We start from the raw sequence: 18,192 nt of genomic DNA, 5'->3' as shown, positions 1-18,192 counted from the left end.
ACCCGTTAAGTCCTGCAGCACTTACAGTTTTTAATCTTGTTTGACACTGATATTTTATGTGGAGTCGTTACTGATCTAAGTTCTGTGTTCATTGCCTCTATACTTTGTGGACACAGCATATTTTAAAAGAAAAACCATAGGCTCAGAGTCAGGAAGGAACTGGGTGTGGTTTCCAGCTCATCCAGTTACTAGTTTTGTGGCCCCAGGCAAGTTAAACTCCTTGTTTGTAAAAGGGAAGTAATGAGAACTTCCTTCCAAGGTAGATGCATGGATCATTGAACCAAATAAACATGATTTAGTGTGTATCCAGCTATGCTTCCTGTCAATCTTTTCATCCCCTTGCCTGGCACAGTCGGTCAGTCAGTACCTGGAGTATCCAACATCTCACTAAGTGTTGAATGAATGATGAAAGAATGAAAATCAGGACTGGAATGTGCCATTCTTCCTCTGAAGGAGCTTCAATCTGTGGAAGATTAGAAATGGATGACACAGTTCTTTCTGTAGTAGTCAGCATGTGGTATTTTCAGTGTATTTTCTCACTGATCAAGACAGTCAGTGTTTTGCATAGATACACAGGTTGTTAGTATATACTTATGTTAGTGGTGGTCTTCTGCCAAATATTTTAAGTGGCATTAAAGAATGATCCAGTGAGTTACTATTTGTTTGTATGTTTTGGGTGCAAATAGCATTGTTTAAGCATATTGAATTGTATCTAGGCCATTTTTTCCAAGCCCAACCCACACTCATTGGAAATCTTGTGATAGTTGCCAGATGAGCAGTGAACGTTTGAGGAAAAATATTGTTGGGCTAATGTCTTACTTGGAAAAGAGTTTAATTCCTATCCACAGACAGCTATCAGACCAAGATGGAGTATCCCTGGTGTGCTGTTTCTGAAATGCAAAGACTGCACCCTGATAGAACAGTTGATTGACGGAAGCTCACCTTTCGCCCCCTTTCCCCAGACTATAGAGTCTAACTGGCGGTGTGGGCGGCACAACCTGCAGCGGATTCAGTGTCGTTCTGAGAACAGCAAAGGCGTCTACTGCTTACAGTATGACGACGAGAAAATTATCAGCGGCCTGCGAGACAATTCCATTAAGGTAAATGACTGTATTTTGTGTGTGTTATTTTTAGAACTGTGGTTACATGTTAGACACTAGATGTAACAGTCTCTCCATTTCCTCCTGATTGGTTTTTGTCTGTTTCACTCAACCTTGGCAGCTGTCTGCGCTCTACTAACGGCAGACCCCTGGATCCTCTCACGTCCTTCCCTTCCCGAAGCACATTCACTTCTGTATTCTGTATGTAGGTGCAAGTGGGGAATACCTCAGTATCACAGGGCTCCTGGGTACTTTGCTAGCTGGTGAAAGTGTTGCTAACTTGCACATAAATCAAGAGTCATTACCTTTTATGGATTCTGTGAAAGGCTAAGTTGATAACACAAAAGAAAGAGCAATTTGTGTTGTTTTTATCCACTTTTCAGCAGTAGATAAACTGGATAATTTCTGTTTAATGTTTAATGGCGCTAACATTTTTTTTCATATGGTTTGTAGCTTATTTTCTCATATTTAAGAAAATGTGTGATTTTTAAACTTTTGGTTACAATTTACATATGCTCTTTCGGTGTAAAGTTCTGTGAGTTTTGATAAGCACAGACAGTTGTGCAGCCGTAACAGTGACCAGGACCCAGAACGGCTCTGCCGTCCCCCAGGCTTTTTGCCCTGCTGCTTCGTGTTTACCTGTTTGGTTCCTCAGGTGCTGACAGCTACTGATCTTTTTTTCTGTCCCTATAATTTTGCCTTCTTGAGAATGTCCTATAAATGGACTCACATAGTAAAACCTTTGGAGTCTAGGTTTCTATACTTAGCATTGTGCATTTGAGATTCTGCTACATTGTCACATTTAACAATAGTTGATTCCTTATTATTGCTGGGTAGCATTCCTCTTTATGGTTACACCACAGTGTGTTTATCTGTTTACCTATTGAAGGGCATTTGTGTTTATAGTTTTTCACAATTATGAATAGAGAGAGCCACTATAAACATATGCATGCATGTTTTTTGTGAGAACATACTGTCATAATTTGCATTGGCCATTTGTAGTTAACTTTAGGAACACTGCAAATTATGATAGTATTTTTACAAGGGAAGAAAGAGGTGAAAGTGCTAGTCAGTTACTCAGTCGTGTGTGACTCTTTGTGACCTCGTGGATTGTAGCCCGCCAGGCTCCTCCATCCATGGAATTGCCCAGGTAAGGGAATGGGTAGCCATTCCCTTTTCCAGGAGATCTTCCTGACCCAGGAATCGAACCCAGGTCTCCTGCATTGCAGGCAGATTCTTTACAATCTGAACCACCAGGGAAGCCCCAAGAAACAGGTCTACAAGAATCTATTTTTAACAATACAGTCTTCAAAGAAAATCACTTCCCATCGTCCCCATTATTTGTGAACAGTCTCAAAAACTTGGAAACCACTGGAAAGATCAAAAGAAGGGAGAAAAACAACACTCAGAGTATAGAGCCAACTGTCACCATTTTACTTCCTTTTAATCTTTGCTTTAAAACATACTTAGTGTTTATGTCACTACATGGGTGACTTTTACTCTGGGTTTTCGAAAAACATAACTTAATAAAGCAGTGTATTTTCTCATTAAAAACTCTCCATAATTTACTGTGAAATTTTTTGTAAGATGCTGAACATTTTTCATTTTAAATTTTTCGTAAACAATGTCATGGGTTAAAGGGTATGCGTTCTTAAAGACTCTTAATAGATACTATCATATTGTTTTCCAGAGGGTGAGCCAACTCTTTTCACAGAGTTTATCTAAAAATTCTCTTTATAAGGCTGCTGAGTATAATGGACACAGTAGTAACAGGGACAAAGTAAACAGAATGGTCCGTCTGTTGTGGAAGTTGTTCAGTATTGCCTCTTCCCCCTAGTCACTTACCACCTGTTTGATGTTCATTGCTCTTATTTACTGGAACACGGCTTTGTTTTGTTTTATGATTCAGAAAATAAGGTGAGATAAAAACATGTATCAGAATGTGATATACTAAATTACTGTTTGTGGTTGATCTTGTCTCAATAGATTTGGGATAAAACCAGCTTGGAATGTTTGAAAGTGTTAACGGGCCACACTGGCTCTGTCCTTTGTCTCCAGTATGATGAACGTGTCATTGTGACTGGCTCTTCAGACTCCACAGTGAGGTGAGGATATGGCTTCACTAGTCTGAACTTGTATACCTTCCATGAGAAGATTGAGGTTCATACCCTCTTCTGCAATAAAGTACACACATACCGTGTATATGTTTTTGTATGCTCTATTTAAAAACCACTTTTGGTGTAGCTGCATTAGAGCAAAATAGACAGGAGAGCTAACTTTGTTAAGCAGGTCCTATTCCCACTACCAGACGTTACAGAGATGGCACCTGCTTTCCTGTAAAAGCACATTACCTCATATCAAGCTAGCTTTTCCCCGGAGACCATGCTCCAGAGGGTAAGGAAGGAGGTGGGGTATTGTAGGAGTGTGATGGGGAGTAAGCTATGGATACTAGAAAGAATCGGAGGCAGCTATTTGCAGCACTTTTAATAATGTGCCAAATAATGTGCCAGATATTTTGTATGATGTTTTCCTGTTGAATTCTCACAGAAACCTTTCCAAATAGGTAAATAGTATCTTCTTTTATATAGGTGTAGTTTTGGGAAACTGAGGCCAGAGAGGCAAATAATTTACTCATATAGTTAATTTTGAGCCTTGTGTTTTGTCATTCAAGACTGTTGATATGTAGCTTTTCCAGTAGTGGAGACTCCAGTTCTCAGATGCCATCACAAGGCCCAGGTGATGAAGACAGAAGTGGCAGTGTTCTGTAGTAGAAGGGATGCTAAGATTGCTGGTTGGGATTGAGAGTAGAAAGGAAACCTTACTTGGATCTACTCCTAAACCCCTGGGACAAGGACATTTTTCACTCCAGATAGTTTTGGATTTTGGTGTAGTGAGTTCACCAGAGCCTAGAGATAATACAGTACAGCCTCAGCTGGACTGCTGGTAGCCGGAGAAAGGCCTGCTGTGTGGAGGAAAGGAAATGCCTCTCCTAGGGTGAGTCAGAGACTTGAAGAGGGTTGTTTTACAGGCACACCTAAGAGATAGAGATAGTCACCATCACGCCTGTATCCTTTGCCTGACTCAGGGCTTCAGGCTACTCCTGCTGACACAGATCATGTCTCAGCCCCAGAAGTGTGAATCTTCCTCCTCTCCTCCACATGACCTTGTATCCTTAGGAGTTTGGGGTTACAGAAAAGTTATGACGTGACGGATTGCCCCTAAGAACCCAAGGAGCTGGAGACACTGACTTTGTCCATAAAGCAGTCGGGTAAATAGACTGGTGTGGTGATTGAGGAGACACCATGACTTACAGTCTCCAGTTTGCAGTGGATAAATAATAGACTCAGAAGCTTGCCAAAGGTCATAAAGAACCTCATGCTTGAAAGCCAGCTACCAAGCCATCTTCCCTGTCATCTTGGGCTCATTGCAAAGCCCAGTGATTTCTTGAATCATTTTTTTTGTCACCAGCACAAGCCTGCAAACACCATCCCTGAATACCTGGGCAGAATTGACCTTTTTGAAACCATCTGAACATTTCTTTGCAGATAGAAAAATTGCTTCTGGGGGCTCCTTTTAAGCAGGTCCCAGTCACCAAGTACGTGTGAAGTCCACACTTCCCCAGCCTGCTGTCAGGGTTAGTACCAACAGTGGGCCCAGAGCACAGACTCTGGAGTCTTTTCCTGGTTGTCTCAGTAATTAAGCATTGTGCTCTTCTGTTCTGCTCTAGAGTCTGGGATGTGAACACAGGCGAAGTTCTGAACACGTTGATCCACCACAACGAGGCTGTGCTCCACTTGCGCTTCAGCAACGGGCTGATGGTGACCTGCTCCAAGGACCGCTCCATCGCCGTGTGGGACATGGCCTCTGCCACCGACATCACTCTGCGCCGGGTCCTTGTCGGCCACCGGGCTGCTGTCAACGTCGTGGACTTTGACGACAAGTACATAGTGTCCGCCTCTGGGGACAGGACCATCAAAGTGAGTGTGTCCACAGTCAGAACTCTGTTTATTCCCATCCCTTCTGCACATAGAGAAAGCCGCTGTGACTTATACCAGCCTCACATCTGGCAAGATCTCGATTCTTCTCCATTTGTGCTTGTGAGACATCAAGGCATGCTCAGTCTTTGTTTCTAGAGTCATAGGCAAGGTCTGAGAAGAGGGTCACGGGCAGTCCTCTGCCTCATGAAAGGAGATTGTTACTGCTGATGGCCTTTTCATGGGAAGAGAACTCCCTGCGGGACGTGTGTCATGCGTGGATGCCTCCCATCACTGCCTCACTCCGCCCTGTTAGCACTCTTGTTGAGCCACGTGTTACAGATGGGCTGGGCTGGAGACCACCACACAGCTAGTCAGTGGCAGAGCTGAAGTTTGATTTATTCACCTAACCTTGAGAGCCTGACGTATCATCGACCCTGGGCTCGGTGCTGAAGATGCAGTGTTGGGCAAGACACGCCCCTGCCTCCAAGGAGCTCAGCATGTGGTGTGAGGCAGACATGTGATAAGCAGTTGTGGTCCCGGGTGATCCATCAGACACGGTGAATGCAGTGCTGATTCCAGTATCCTTGTGAACCTTTAAAACGTTTAGCTTTCCTTTTATTCTTACAGCAGCCTTATTGAGATATAATTCACATACCATAAGATTTATTATTTTAAAGCATACCATTCAGTGATTTAGTATATTCATAGTGGTGTTTGACTCTCACTAGTTTCAGAATATTTTCATCACCCTCCATAAAAACCTCATGCCTGTTAACAGACAACTGCTATTCTCTTCCTCTATTCAACTACAACTGGTAATCTACTTTCTGTCTGTAGATCTGCCTATTTTAGATGTTTAAGGTAAATGTCATCGTATATTACGTGTGGCTTTTTGTGCCTGGTCTCTTTCACTGAGTGTAGTATTTTCAAGGTTCATCCGTGTACTTTGTAGCATGCAACAGTGCTTCACTCCTTGTGATGACTAAATGAAATTCTGTGTGTGGATGGTCCACATTTTTATTCATTCATTGGTTCATGAATATTTTGATTGTTTACGCATTCTATCTATTATAAATAATGCTGCCATAAATATTTGTGTACAGATTTTTTGCAAGTACATATATTTTTAATTGTCTTGGGATGGTAACTCGGTGTTGAACATTTTGAGGAACTGTCAAACTGTTTTCCAAAATGACTTCATCAGAAACCTTCCTTTTATGACCTATACTGGCCAGCATTCTAGTATCTAGTTCCACACATCAAGACTAGATTGCATCAAACTTCAGATTGGATAGCCTGGAAGCTGAAAAACTAGGATTTGTGGCAACTCACTCATCACTCAATCAGACCAATTTGTGCAAGACCCGTGTCTGCAAGCCAAGAGGGTTTGGGCCCTATTATAAAACAGATTGCATAATATCAGCCCAGATATTTCTCCACGTCCTCACTAACACTTGTGTGTGTGTATGTGTGTGTCTTTTTATGATAGCCATCCTAGAAGGTGTTTAGTAGTAGTATATCTGCAGTTTTGCTTTCCATTTTCCTAATGACTAATGATGTTGAGCATCTGTTCATGGACTTATTGACCATTTTTATAAGTTCTTTGAAGAAACATCTACTTAAATCTTTTGCTCATTTCAAAGCTTAGATTATTTGTCTTTTTATTATTCAGTTGCAAAAGTTCTTTGCATATTCTGGTTACAAGTCCCTTATCAGATAAAGTTTAAAATTTTTAAATTTATTTTATTTTTTGGCTATGGGGGCAGTCTTGGTTGCTGCACGTGGAGTTTCTCTAGTTGCCATAAGCAGGAGCTACTCTTGGTTGCGTTGCACAGGCTTCTTCTTGTGGCGGCTTCTCTCGTTGCAGAGCACAGGGTCTGGTGCACGGGCTGTGTTGCTCCGTGGGCCATGGGATCTTCCCCAACCAACGATCAAGGCGGTGTCCCTTGCATTGCAAGGTGGATTCTTAACCACTGGAAGAAAGTGAAAACAGGGAAGCCCATGTTTTCACTTTCTTGATAGCGTCCTTTGAAACACTTTTAACTTTGATGAAATTTTAACTTTGATGAAATTCAGTGTACCGATTTGTTGTTGTTACTTGTACTTTTAATGTCATGTCTGAGAAGTTGCCTAGCACAAGGCCACAGAGATTTACTCTTGTTTCTTCTGAGGGTTATAGTTTCAGTTCCTTCATTTAGGTCGTTGATCCATGATGAAGTAAATTTTTGGATAAGGTGTGACATGGGGATTCCACTTCACCCTTTTGCCTCTAGATAGCTAGTCGTCCCGTTCAACTACAGATGCAGCTAATAAAATAGTTCAGGGCACATTGGCTGCTTTGCGTCTCATTTGGCCTGTGTTAAGTGTGTTTGTGGACATCTGAGTCTTGCAGACAGCTTCACAAAAGGGGGATTGTTTATTTCACATACATAATATTAGCAGTGGTGTGTCAAAACAAATGGAGCTGTTTGAGAAACTGCTGGAAAAGAGGAGAATGTGAAAGGTGAAGCCTTTTCACATCAGTTACATTGGGTTTGACATGTCAGCTGGCGTAAAAACATAAAATCTGGCCCAAACCCTTCCCTCTAGGCAAATGGATGTTGGAAGCCTCCAGGAGAAGTTCTCTTTGAGAAGATCTCAAGGTTTGGAGGCTCCACAGCTCCCTCATTCCAGTTCTGTCACTCCACAGCTGAGAGAATGTTATGCTGTCCAGTCTGTTCCCCAGCCCCCGCAGCATATTTCCTAATCAAGTGTTTTGGTTGTTCTTAGCAGCTCTGCTTGTGTTTTAAGGTATCTTGTCGAGAGCTTTTCCGCATCCATTCTTGACAGTATTGCTAATTGCCTTCAGGTCTGGAGCACGAGCACCTGTGAGTTTGTCCGCACTCTGAACGGGCACAAGCGCGGCATTGCCTGCCTCCAGTACCGGGACCGGCTGGTTGTCAGCGGGTCATCAGACAATACCATAAGGTGGGTGGAAGCAGCTGTGCCGAGCCGGTGGGCTCACGTCTCTCAGTCCTAATGCTCAGCAGACTTGGTTTGGGGGCTGCTTCTGATAAGCAAGCTTCAGGTAATTTTTCTATGTGTATCTGGCTCTGCATACTAAAGTGGGCGGATTGTGTATGTCCTGGGTGTTCCTCCAAGACTCCCCAGTGCACAGGGTTTTACAACCTCACCTCCACCCAGAATCGCTTACTGCCCAAATGCCTCAGAACAGAGCATGCTCCCACCTGATGCTCTGCTTCCCTCACCTGTGAGCTCCTGCCTCTCTCCCCAGCAGATGGGAGTGTCATCAATTCCTGCTTAGTCGTTTATCTCCCTTTTTTCTCCCCAACGCTCGTTGTCCTTGCTTTCTAATAAATATGCCTATCCTTAAATACTTTTTATTGTATTAAAAACTTTCCTCAAATATCTACTTAATTATCCCAGGTCTTTTTTCCACCATCCCAACATCTGCTAGTAACTTTTATAAACAAACTGGCTGTTTGAGCAAAATACAGATTCGGTTCAAGATTATTTTTTTAAAAAAAGAATGAAAGCAGATACAATATAGCTATAACTGCCAAGAGTTTTCTTTACCATTTTAAGTGTGACGATATCATAAAAGTCCATTGAGAATTTGAATCTTCTTTCTGTTGCATTCTCTGTGCTTTGCATTATGTAATGTTTCAGCAATAAACAATCTATAACTTCCTCATTGGAATCTCTTAGCTTTTGCAAAATAATAATGCGCATTGCTGTTCAGTTTAAGGAAGGGAACCTCTGGAGTCATAGGGGCAGTGCTGACTGGCTGTCTTCACAGTAGATTAGGAAGCCACCCTCACTGATTGCTGAGAGCTGTTGCTTAGAATAGAGTAGTCATTGGATGTGTGACAGGAGCTACTGGGCTCTGCTGCTGGAGGCTAAGAAAACATCAGTATAGATTTGCTAGCTTTGTTTGTGCATATTAGTTTACTGTGATTTCTTTTTTGCAAATAATGTAGACATATCAATGATAATAGGAAAAAAACTCTATTTCCAGAATTGCTACATAAATCGTATAGAGAAAAGGGCTGTATGTAGTCAGTGGGTTCGTGTTTCTAAGACATGCACCCAGTAAGAGATCCCTGCTGTGCTCTGGGTAGCCCGAGGTTGCAGCCTGTCTTAGGAAGGGGATGTCCCTAAGCTAATCGGGAGACGAGACCACCAGCTGGTCCACTGGTCCTAATCACAGCGGGCCTCATGGCCTCCAGGCTCCAAGTACCTGGCTTGGAAGCCTACCCCCTGGGCTGTCTCTCTCATCTCCCCTACACCCATATGCTTCTTCTTTACAGCCTACAATCCTCATCTCCCCCAGAAAAATCCTTCACAGATCATTTGACTCCTTGGTTTCATCAATTCAGACTTTACTAGAATGCCTAGGAACTAAATATAATTGAAATTTCTTGTTTGTTGGTCTTATTTAAATAATAACAACATGGTTTTTAAAAGTTTCAAGTGAAAAGTAAGGCCTCTTCCCAAGTTCTTAAAAAATACCTGACTAAGATACACACATGCGTCTTTGAATGTGTGTAATGTGGCAGGAGTGAAACAGAAATAAGTGCTCCCAGGATGGCGAAGATGTGTGGATAGTGTGGTCATGTGCGAGGCTGGCTCACAGAGCTCTGTTTTTCACTGAAGGCTGTGGGACATTGAATGTGGCGCCTGTTTGAGAGTCCTTGAGGGACATGAAGAATTGGTCCGATGCATCCGGTTTGATAACAAGAGGATTGTCAGCGGGGCCTATGATGGGTATGTGTTTCAGATTTTCAAATGGCGCAGCCACAACTATATGAAGAGGAACAGGAAGTACTGCTGATGAGCGGCCATGTATTGGCGGGGCCCGTGCTGGGTGTTCTGTTTCCTTCGTGATGGTGGGTGGCGGGTGCGGCACCACTTGATGTGTGGGGCCACTCAGGCCCAGAAGGATGAACTGAGCTTATGCTTTTAACCATTGTCATAAACTGAAGGGAGTAGCTTAGGCTGTGCGGAAATTCAGTTCTTTGTCCCAGCCCTAAATTAAACCAGGCTTTTTTGTATGTGTATGGTGAGTTCAATGATAAATTTATTTTTCCCCTTTTGGTAGATTGAACACATCCTCTTTAAAAAGCCTCATGACTTTTAAAATGAGCAAATGGCAACCATAAACCTTTCAAGATGACCTTATATATACTTCACTGAGTTAGTTGGTCTGTTCATACTCCTATTATTAACTTTCAGCGTTTGCTTAGTTTGGAGAAAGGTATCCTTGGAATTTCACCAAGAGCCCTAGCTTCTGTCAGCGGCACCTACTCAGCCCTAGAGAGCCCCCTGATGAATGAATTTGGTGACACAGATTATCAAGTCAGGAATTGAATTGAGATAACATGAAGTTGTTTTCTTGTATCCCCTCAAATAATAGTTCTTCACCATTTCAGCAATTCTGAGAATGTGTAGGCCCTTATTTCTTCCAAAGCAAGTGTAGTTGGTTTAAATACCTTGTCAAAACATCAGCAGATTCCCCACTAGCTTTTAAAATAGGCAGTTCAAATGCACTCCTTTTTGTCAAGGAAATGCTTGACAGTGTGTAAAACGTTAACTTTCCCACCCATTGTGATCTCATTCTCCTTTCTAGGAAAATCAAAGTTTGGGACTTGCAAGCTGCTCTCGACCCCCGAGCCCCAGCAAGCACGTTGTGTCTGCGCACATTGGTGGTATGTGATCTGTTGGAATGGGAAGTGCTTCCCTGTGTTGGCAGTTGGCCCCCTGCAGATAGACCTCCCTGAGCCCATCACGGGAAAGCTTCTACATCTCACAGCGTTCCTTCTGCGAAGTGGACTCTTCCATTAGTTTAGTCAAAATCAGAGACTATTGTACATTCATATCACTGTGAGCTCTTTCCTCGGGAGTGTTACCACAGCTTAAAATATGAAAGCAGGCCTCCTCATTTGTAGATGGCCTGGCTTCCTCCTGGAGCGTGGAGTATTTCCTGTCTGCAGGTTTGGGAGATTTCCTAATATGGGTGTCTGTGGCTGGGTTGTGTTTTACAACACAGCACGTTTTGTATGTTATGGTGAACTTTCCCCTCAATCTGTATTCTAGGCATTATTGCTGGCATACAGGAATACTTGTTTTTATATGTTAATTTTATTTTAGCAAGCTCATTAGCAAGCTTACTTCACCAAGCTCATTATTTCTAATAATCTGTTTGCTTTTGTTGTATTTTTGAGGAGACAGTTGTCTGAAAATATGGATTGATTTTTCTTATTTTTAATAGTTTTAGCTTCTATTTCTTCCCTCCTTGCATTGACTAGAACATGCAGAACTTTAGTCAGGGCCATTCTTGTTTCCTTCTTGATATTAATAGGAATACTTCTGGTATTTCACCATTGATTTCGATGTTGGCTGTGGTTGGAGATAGGTATGCTTGGTCATGTTAAAAACACTACCCTTCTGGGCCTAGTTTTTACAATGTATCAAGAATAGGTATTAAATATTGTTGCGAGATGATCAGGCAGTTTTTCTTCTTTGACATATTAATAGGCCAGAATCTAGAATACAAAGTTAAATTAAAGAAAACCCTTGAAGTAGAAGCAGAATATGTGTTCCTTGGGTGAAGGGCAAAGCTCAGTAAGCTCTGGAGACTTATTTAGGAAACCTGGATAAGGAGCTGTATTTTTGGCTGTGCCAGCTCCCTGGTAGTGAGATAGGAGGGATTGTCAAGGTCTCGTTTTATTCATCAAGCTGATATGTTTCCCAGGAACACTCTGGACGTGTGTTTCGGCTACAGTTTGATGAATTTCAGATCATCAGCAGCTCGCACGATGACACAATTTTGATTTGGGATTTCTTAAATGTGCCTCCCAGTGCCCAGAATGAGACCCGTTCTCCCTCCAGAACATACACTTACATCTCCAGATAACAGTCTGCACTTTGCCCATTTCAGGTGAGTACTTCCCCACTTTTAACTTGGCTGATTGAGTCCACCTTCCCTTTGGGGAAGTAATAGGAACCAAGGTGGTTAGTCTTTATTAGAGGCATCAGCTTTGCAGAGTTCTAGTATAGAACTCTAGTATAGTTCTAGTATCTTTATGGTCACATCAAAATAAGGTCTGAATCAGAATCCTGATTATTGTGAGTTTTCATATTGCCAGAAACTATGGTTCCTGTTTTTAAAACTGTTTCCCAGGTCATATCAATGTAATACCAGTAAAAATCCCCCAATCTGTTTTGCAATATAAGGATCTTCTTTTTCTCTTTCTTTCCTGTCTTTCAGTTCTATGTTTAAAAAAAAAAAAATCACCATCAACCAAACTCTTAAAACTACCTCTCCTTCCTCCCATTACAGTCCACCCACCACCACCATTCCCTGAAGGAGGAGTCAGAGAAGGGTGTTTGTTGAGGGAGCCCCTAAAACTCACTTTTTATCCATTAGACTCAGCAGGTACCCTGGAGAGTTCTTTGCCCTGGTTACAGGCAGACTTAGAGCCATTTTAACCATGGATGATGGCATGTTTTGATTACAAAGGTTATCCATTAATAGGGGATGAGAAGCCTTCCTTGGCTGTGTCCTTGGAACTGATGATCATGTTCATCTGGACCAGTAATCCCAACTGAGAATTCCGCAAGGAGGCCTGTGCATTCTGTGCACATTAAACTTTGTAGATTGAAGAAATAATGTTGTGCATATTGTACTACCACGTATGTAAAGACTGTGTTAATGAAATTCATATTTATGTACATTACTTAGTGCTTAGTAGCTTTTTATCATTGTATATTTTTCTATTTATTGAATATTAGAAATGTAAAGAAAGTCCATGTGTAGAATTGTGACATTTGTTGGTGAAAAGATAGGGAATCACTGGTTTATAGATCACTAAGTTGACATCTTTTCAAATACTCCTTATTTCTGCTCCAGGAAATTTGACTTACTCAAGGGTCAGCAAACTACAGCGAGAGGCCAGATTTGACCCTCTGCCAGTCTTCTTTATCCTTAGCACAGCACTTTAAGAATAGTGTTTTGTAGTTTAAATACTTTGAAAAACTTAACAGTATTATTTTAAGACATGTGAAAATTACATAAAATTCAAATTCCAGTGCCCATAAATAGTTTTATTGGAAACAGTCATGTCTGTGCCTGTGAAACCAGGAGTTTCAACATCTAGCTCTTACCTTCTGTCCTCTATATGCTCTCCCTCCCCAGCCATAGCTGTTGTCTGTGGCTTTTTTCGTGCTTCAGTAGCAGTATTAAGTAGTAGTTGCAACAGAGACCATGTGGCTGACAGCATCTAAAATCTGTACACATTCTGACCTTTTAAGAAAAGTATGCTGACCTCTGGTCTTGCCCCATTCCATCTATTAGTGAGAAGCCAGGGGTCTGCATCAGGAATGGCCAGTGTGTTTTTTCTTCATGCCAACTCAGTTTGAGCAGCAGTGCGTGGCTGGAGTACTGCCGGTCAGTAGGAAGGATGACGGGACCGCACGTGGACCCAGGAGGACTCAGTGCCACCACGGGTTGGCTGTGCCTCCTTGGCTGTAGGAGCTGAGCCACAGTAGTGACCCTTAAGTCACATACATCATTGCTGATCCTGGTCTCAAGTGTGTTCCTGCTGTCTCTTGTGATAATGGCCATCTCCCTCGCTTTTTTCTCTCTGGATAGATTCCTTACAAGTCAGTTGAGAAATTCACATGCCACACTCTTTTACATTTATTAAATTACAGGAAATTACAGAGGAAGAAGGCAAGGATCTCTTGAATGCTTGCTCATCCCCGGCTCAGCCTTCCTTCCCCCAAAGAAAAAGAAATACATGAGGAAGGAGGAATGGACCTGAATGAAAACTAGTTTCTTCCTTCCTTCATGGGATTTTCTTCTCCCTCTTCCGGCCACCCTTGATCCTGCTGACACCTGTGGTTGTCTTCGCCCTGCCTCCGCCCTGCACTAGCGCCCTGCCTCCGCCCTGCACTAGCGCCCTGCCTCCGCCCTGCACTAGCGCCCTGCCTCCGCCCTGCACTAGCGCCCTGCCTCCGCCCTGCACTAGCGCCCTGCCTCTGCCCTGCACTAGCGCCCTGCTGCCTTTAGGAACAAGGCTTAGCTAGGACCAGCTACCAGGACTTTCACCCTCTAGCTCTTACCTGCTGTCCTTTCTACCCTCCCCCACCTCAGCCTCTCATTCTTCCCTCTCAAAAACCCAGTGCTCCAACCAGACTGAATTCTGTTCCTTTTCCCTCATTACTCCTCAGACCTCTGGCCCCTTGCTCCCCTTGCTTGCGTTGTCAGGGCTTTGTAGAGACCAGCACCCCACCTTCTCTCCTTCACCTGATCTGACTTGGTTTATTCTTTGGCATTGAAATGGTGTGCACGCCTGTCTCTCTTACAAGGCTGTGGCTCTCCTCCTTGTTCTGGAGCCCCAGTGTCTGACCCCACACAGTGCACCGTGAGCGCTCACTGGCATTGGTTGTCCAAGTGGCTCCTGGGGCCAGCATGACATCGTTGTGCCCTTCCTCCTCAGCCAACCAGAATCTGACCGTAAATAATTAAGTGTGCATAAGAAACTGCAGTGTATTCATACAGTCACCTTCCGCAAACATAAAGAGAGTAACTCAGTAAGAAATTGGAATAAATTGTCCAAACTAGCATAGTCAAAGTACTAGATATAGTCTTCATATACACAGGTGCCTATATGTACACGTCTCCCTCTGCCCTTTCCCTTTCCCTTTGCTAATCTCCATTTTTTTTTTTGAATCATTTTTATTGAGGTGTGATTTTTATAAAACAGATTGTACCCACTTAAAGTATACTGTGTGACAAATTTACATTCCCCTGCAGCTTCCTCCCCAGTCCAGATAAGAACGTTTCTGTCACCCCCGAAGTTCCCTTGTGCCCTTGAGTCAGAACCGGACCCACCGCAGCCTTAGCGAACACTGACCTTTCTTTCACTAGATTGATGTCAGTTTTCCACGGTTGCACTATCCACTTTGGTAGTCATGAGCTGTATGTAGCTGTTAAGCTCATGAAATGTGTCCAGTTTGATTTAGGAACTGAGTTTTTAATTACATTTAAATTGAATTGAATTGGATTTTTAATTATATTTAATTATACTTCATTTAAACTTAAAACAACTACATGTAGCTAGTGACTACCATATTTGGACGAGCATCATTGTAAGAGCTTAGCTTTGACATTTAGGTCTTTGATCTCTTTAGAGTTAATTTCTGTATATAGCGTGAGGTAAGAATATCATTGTTCTTGTTTTGTATACACCCATCTGGGCATTCCAACTCTATTGGGTTAAGAGACTGTCCTCTTCCATTGAATTGTCTTAGTACTCTGTCAAAAACTCAGTTTCCCACTTGTTTGTAGTTGTTTTTCTGGCCTCTCTTCTGTTCTGTGATCTATAGCTATCCTTTTGCCAATACCACACTGTATAATAAGTCAACTTTAAAAACATTGTTTTGATTCTTTTAGGTCCTTTTGGTTTTCATACTCATTGTTGAATGAAATTGTCAAATTCTATGAAGATTATAGGATTATGATCAGAACCGCATTGAGTCTAAAGATCATTTTGAGGAGAATTTCCATCTTTAACAAATGTTAAGTCTTCTAATCCATGAACCCAGTATATCTCTTGATTATTTAAATCTTCTTGTTTCTCTTGAGCAGTGTCTTGGCAGTTCTTAGTGTCGAAGTCTTGCACATCTTTTGTTAAGTTGATTCCGTTCTTAACTTCCATTCTAAGCTATACATTTCTCTCTCTGCATTGCTTTTGTTGTATCCCAGTGTCTCTGCTTTTATTTTTCCTGTGTTGGAGATGTGCGCAAAACAGAACATGGACAGCTCCAACTGTGACCGACCTGAGATGGATGGGGTCAGAGGAGGAGGTGTATCATATAGCAACTTAAATGTATCTCTTTGGTGGTTTTGAAATGTGCCACTCTACTAGAGAAGCACATGGTAAAATCTAAGACGTCTGTAGTGTGTTTTTTCCCCTCTGGCATATTTGATAGATGACTTATAGAGCATAGTAAACATTCACAAATTGGACAACTTTTATAGACTTCGTGAAACTGCCCTGAAACATGGTTCCTTTGACTGAGAGATGGAATAATGATCACCAGGGCTCGCTCTCTCATTGGCTCTGGTGGAAAGAAAACTGAGGTGTTACTTCTTCCAGTCCATCCTCTCACCCCCTTGTTGGGAGCCTAAGAACAACTGCGTTGTGATCCACAATTACAAATCAGTGGAAAAATCTTATCTGCTTTTTAAGCAGCACAAGCATTGAAACCTTAAATGTGTTTGTCTCTTCAAAGTGAACTACTTTTGACAACTTTGGCAGTCAACTTTATAAATTTCATTGCTCTTTTCCAAGTTCTTTTCATTTATTGTAACAAGGAAAAATTATTACCATGTGATACTCTAAGATTTATGCATAATAAAAAGCACTACCATAATGATGATTTAACCTTGCAGTAAGATATTTACTCCTAAAATATAAGGTAAGAGTATTTCTATGTCAGGAAATTAAAGCAGTAGATTTATTCGCTGAGTCATTTTTTAAAAAATTACTGACTTCTAAGAGCTATGTATACAGTAGCTCTCTTTTTTATTAGAAGACAATATAGGATCATTATTTGGAAATTAGTAAAAGTTGGTAAGCCAAAAGAAGAGAATAAATTCCTCGGTTTGCTATTATTAACTCCTTTGTACGTAGCCTTTCAGGCTTTTAAAAATTGTGGTTGATAACTGTGCTTCTCCCTGCCTCCTTTATTGTGAAATTATTGCCTGTTAGCAAGGTCACTGTTTATCTAAATTATTGTTCCTAATGGCAAAATAAAATTTGATTGTTTGGATATGGCCCTGTTATATATTTATATTTTCCTCCCAGCTTTTAGCTATTATAAAACACGTTGCCATGAATCTTTCAGCTTAGTCTTTGCCCAACCCTTTATTACCTTTGGATAGAACTCTAGAAATGTCTGCAGTGTCTAGGTTGAAAAGTATGACATTTAAAGACTTTGATACTTGGGGTTACCCTGCAGAAGAGCTACATCTCGTGACATTCCCACTAGTAGCATTTGAGAGTGCTGACTTCTAATCTCTGAGTGTTAATATTTTTTAAATAATTCAAGTACTCTTCGTATCCTTCATGGGGAAAATAGTGGCAGATGAAGTTGAATCTGTCTTGAATTTATTGAGAAACAGTAGGATTCTTGGTCTTAGTGAAAATTACCAACCTTTTAGGAAAATTGCCTTTAAATAGGATATAAGCTTTAAAAACAAATCAAACGCTTTAAAAAACAACCCCCACCCCTTTTTCTTTCTTTCTATTTTACACCGTAGAGTTTTAGACCTAAAGGCAACTTAGATCTTCCAGGCCAATGGTTTAGTGCAGTGTTTGGAAAGGATTGTAACTAATTAGTGGTTGTGAAATCATTTCAATGGATTTTGACTTTGGGTGAAATTTAGGATTTAAAGTGTGAACCTGCATTGTTCATAGTAATGATAAGTATTGTTTCATGAATGTTTTGCTTAGGAGTGTGTGTGTGTTTGTGTACATGTAGAGATTGTGATTAAAACATGTTCCTCACGCAAGGTCATGTGTGCTCAGTTGCTTCAGTTGTGTCCAACTCTTTGCAACCCCTTGGACTGTAGCCCGCCAGGCTGCTCTGTCCATGCGATTCTCTAGGCAAGAATACTGGAGTGGGTTGCCATTTCCTCCTCCAGGGAATCCTCCCAACTCAGGGACTGAACCCATGTCTCATACATCTGCATCGGCAGGCAGGCTCTTTATCACTAGCGCCACCTGGGTAGCTCACTCAAGTTCATGGTCAAAAAAAATAGAGACCATTCAGTTGCCTCCCCCTCTGCATTGTGTTTTCCTCTTATAAATGATTTATTTCAAAAAGGAGTAATTCCTGACTATTAGCATTCTATTTAGAATGAATACTTTAGGGGCTTCCTTGGTGATCCAGTGGTTAAGACTCCACACTGCCAATGCAGGGGGCCTGGGTTCAATCCCTGGTTGGAGAACTAGATCTTGCATGCTGCAGCTGAGATCCCAGCACAGCATTTTTTTTTTTTAAAGAAGGAATACTTTATTTACTAGCCTTTACATATTTTTTGT

The 18,192-nt window shown here is 41.8% G+C and overlaps 1 protein-coding gene across 5 annotated transcripts in view; it reads left to right on the top strand.

The window, feature by feature from the left end:
* FBXW11 (F-box and WD repeat domain containing 11) overlaps positions 1–18,192 on the top strand; it is a 130,958-nt gene that overhangs the window by 109,665 nt on the left and 3,101 nt on the right. For all 5 annotated transcript variants that reach the window (XM_006053697.4, XM_006053699.4, XM_006053700.4 and 2 more), the window contains 7 exons: positions 963–1,100; positions 3,087–3,205; positions 4,828–5,077; positions 7,926–8,044; positions 9,734–9,844; positions 10,707–10,785; positions 11,832–12,017. In XM_006053697.4, the coding sequence (XP_006053759.1) occupies positions 963–1,100; positions 3,087–3,205; positions 4,828–5,077; positions 7,926–8,044; positions 9,734–9,844; positions 10,707–10,785; positions 11,832–11,993 (978 nt within the window). In that variant the 3' untranslated portion in view covers positions 11,994–12,017. The remainder of the gene's footprint in view (positions 1–962; positions 1,101–3,086; positions 3,206–4,827; positions 5,078–7,925; positions 8,045–9,733; positions 9,845–10,706; positions 10,786–11,831; positions 12,018–18,192) is intronic.

Source organism: Bubalus bubalis, chromosome 19 (genome assembly GCF_019923935.1).
Source record: "Bubalus bubalis isolate 160015118507 breed Murrah chromosome 19, NDDB_SH_1, whole genome shotgun sequence".
NCBI classification, from domain to species: Eukaryota; Metazoa; Chordata; class Mammalia; order Artiodactyla; family Bovidae; genus Bubalus; species Bubalus bubalis.
This window is presented reverse-complemented; position numbering and strand designations above follow the sequence as displayed.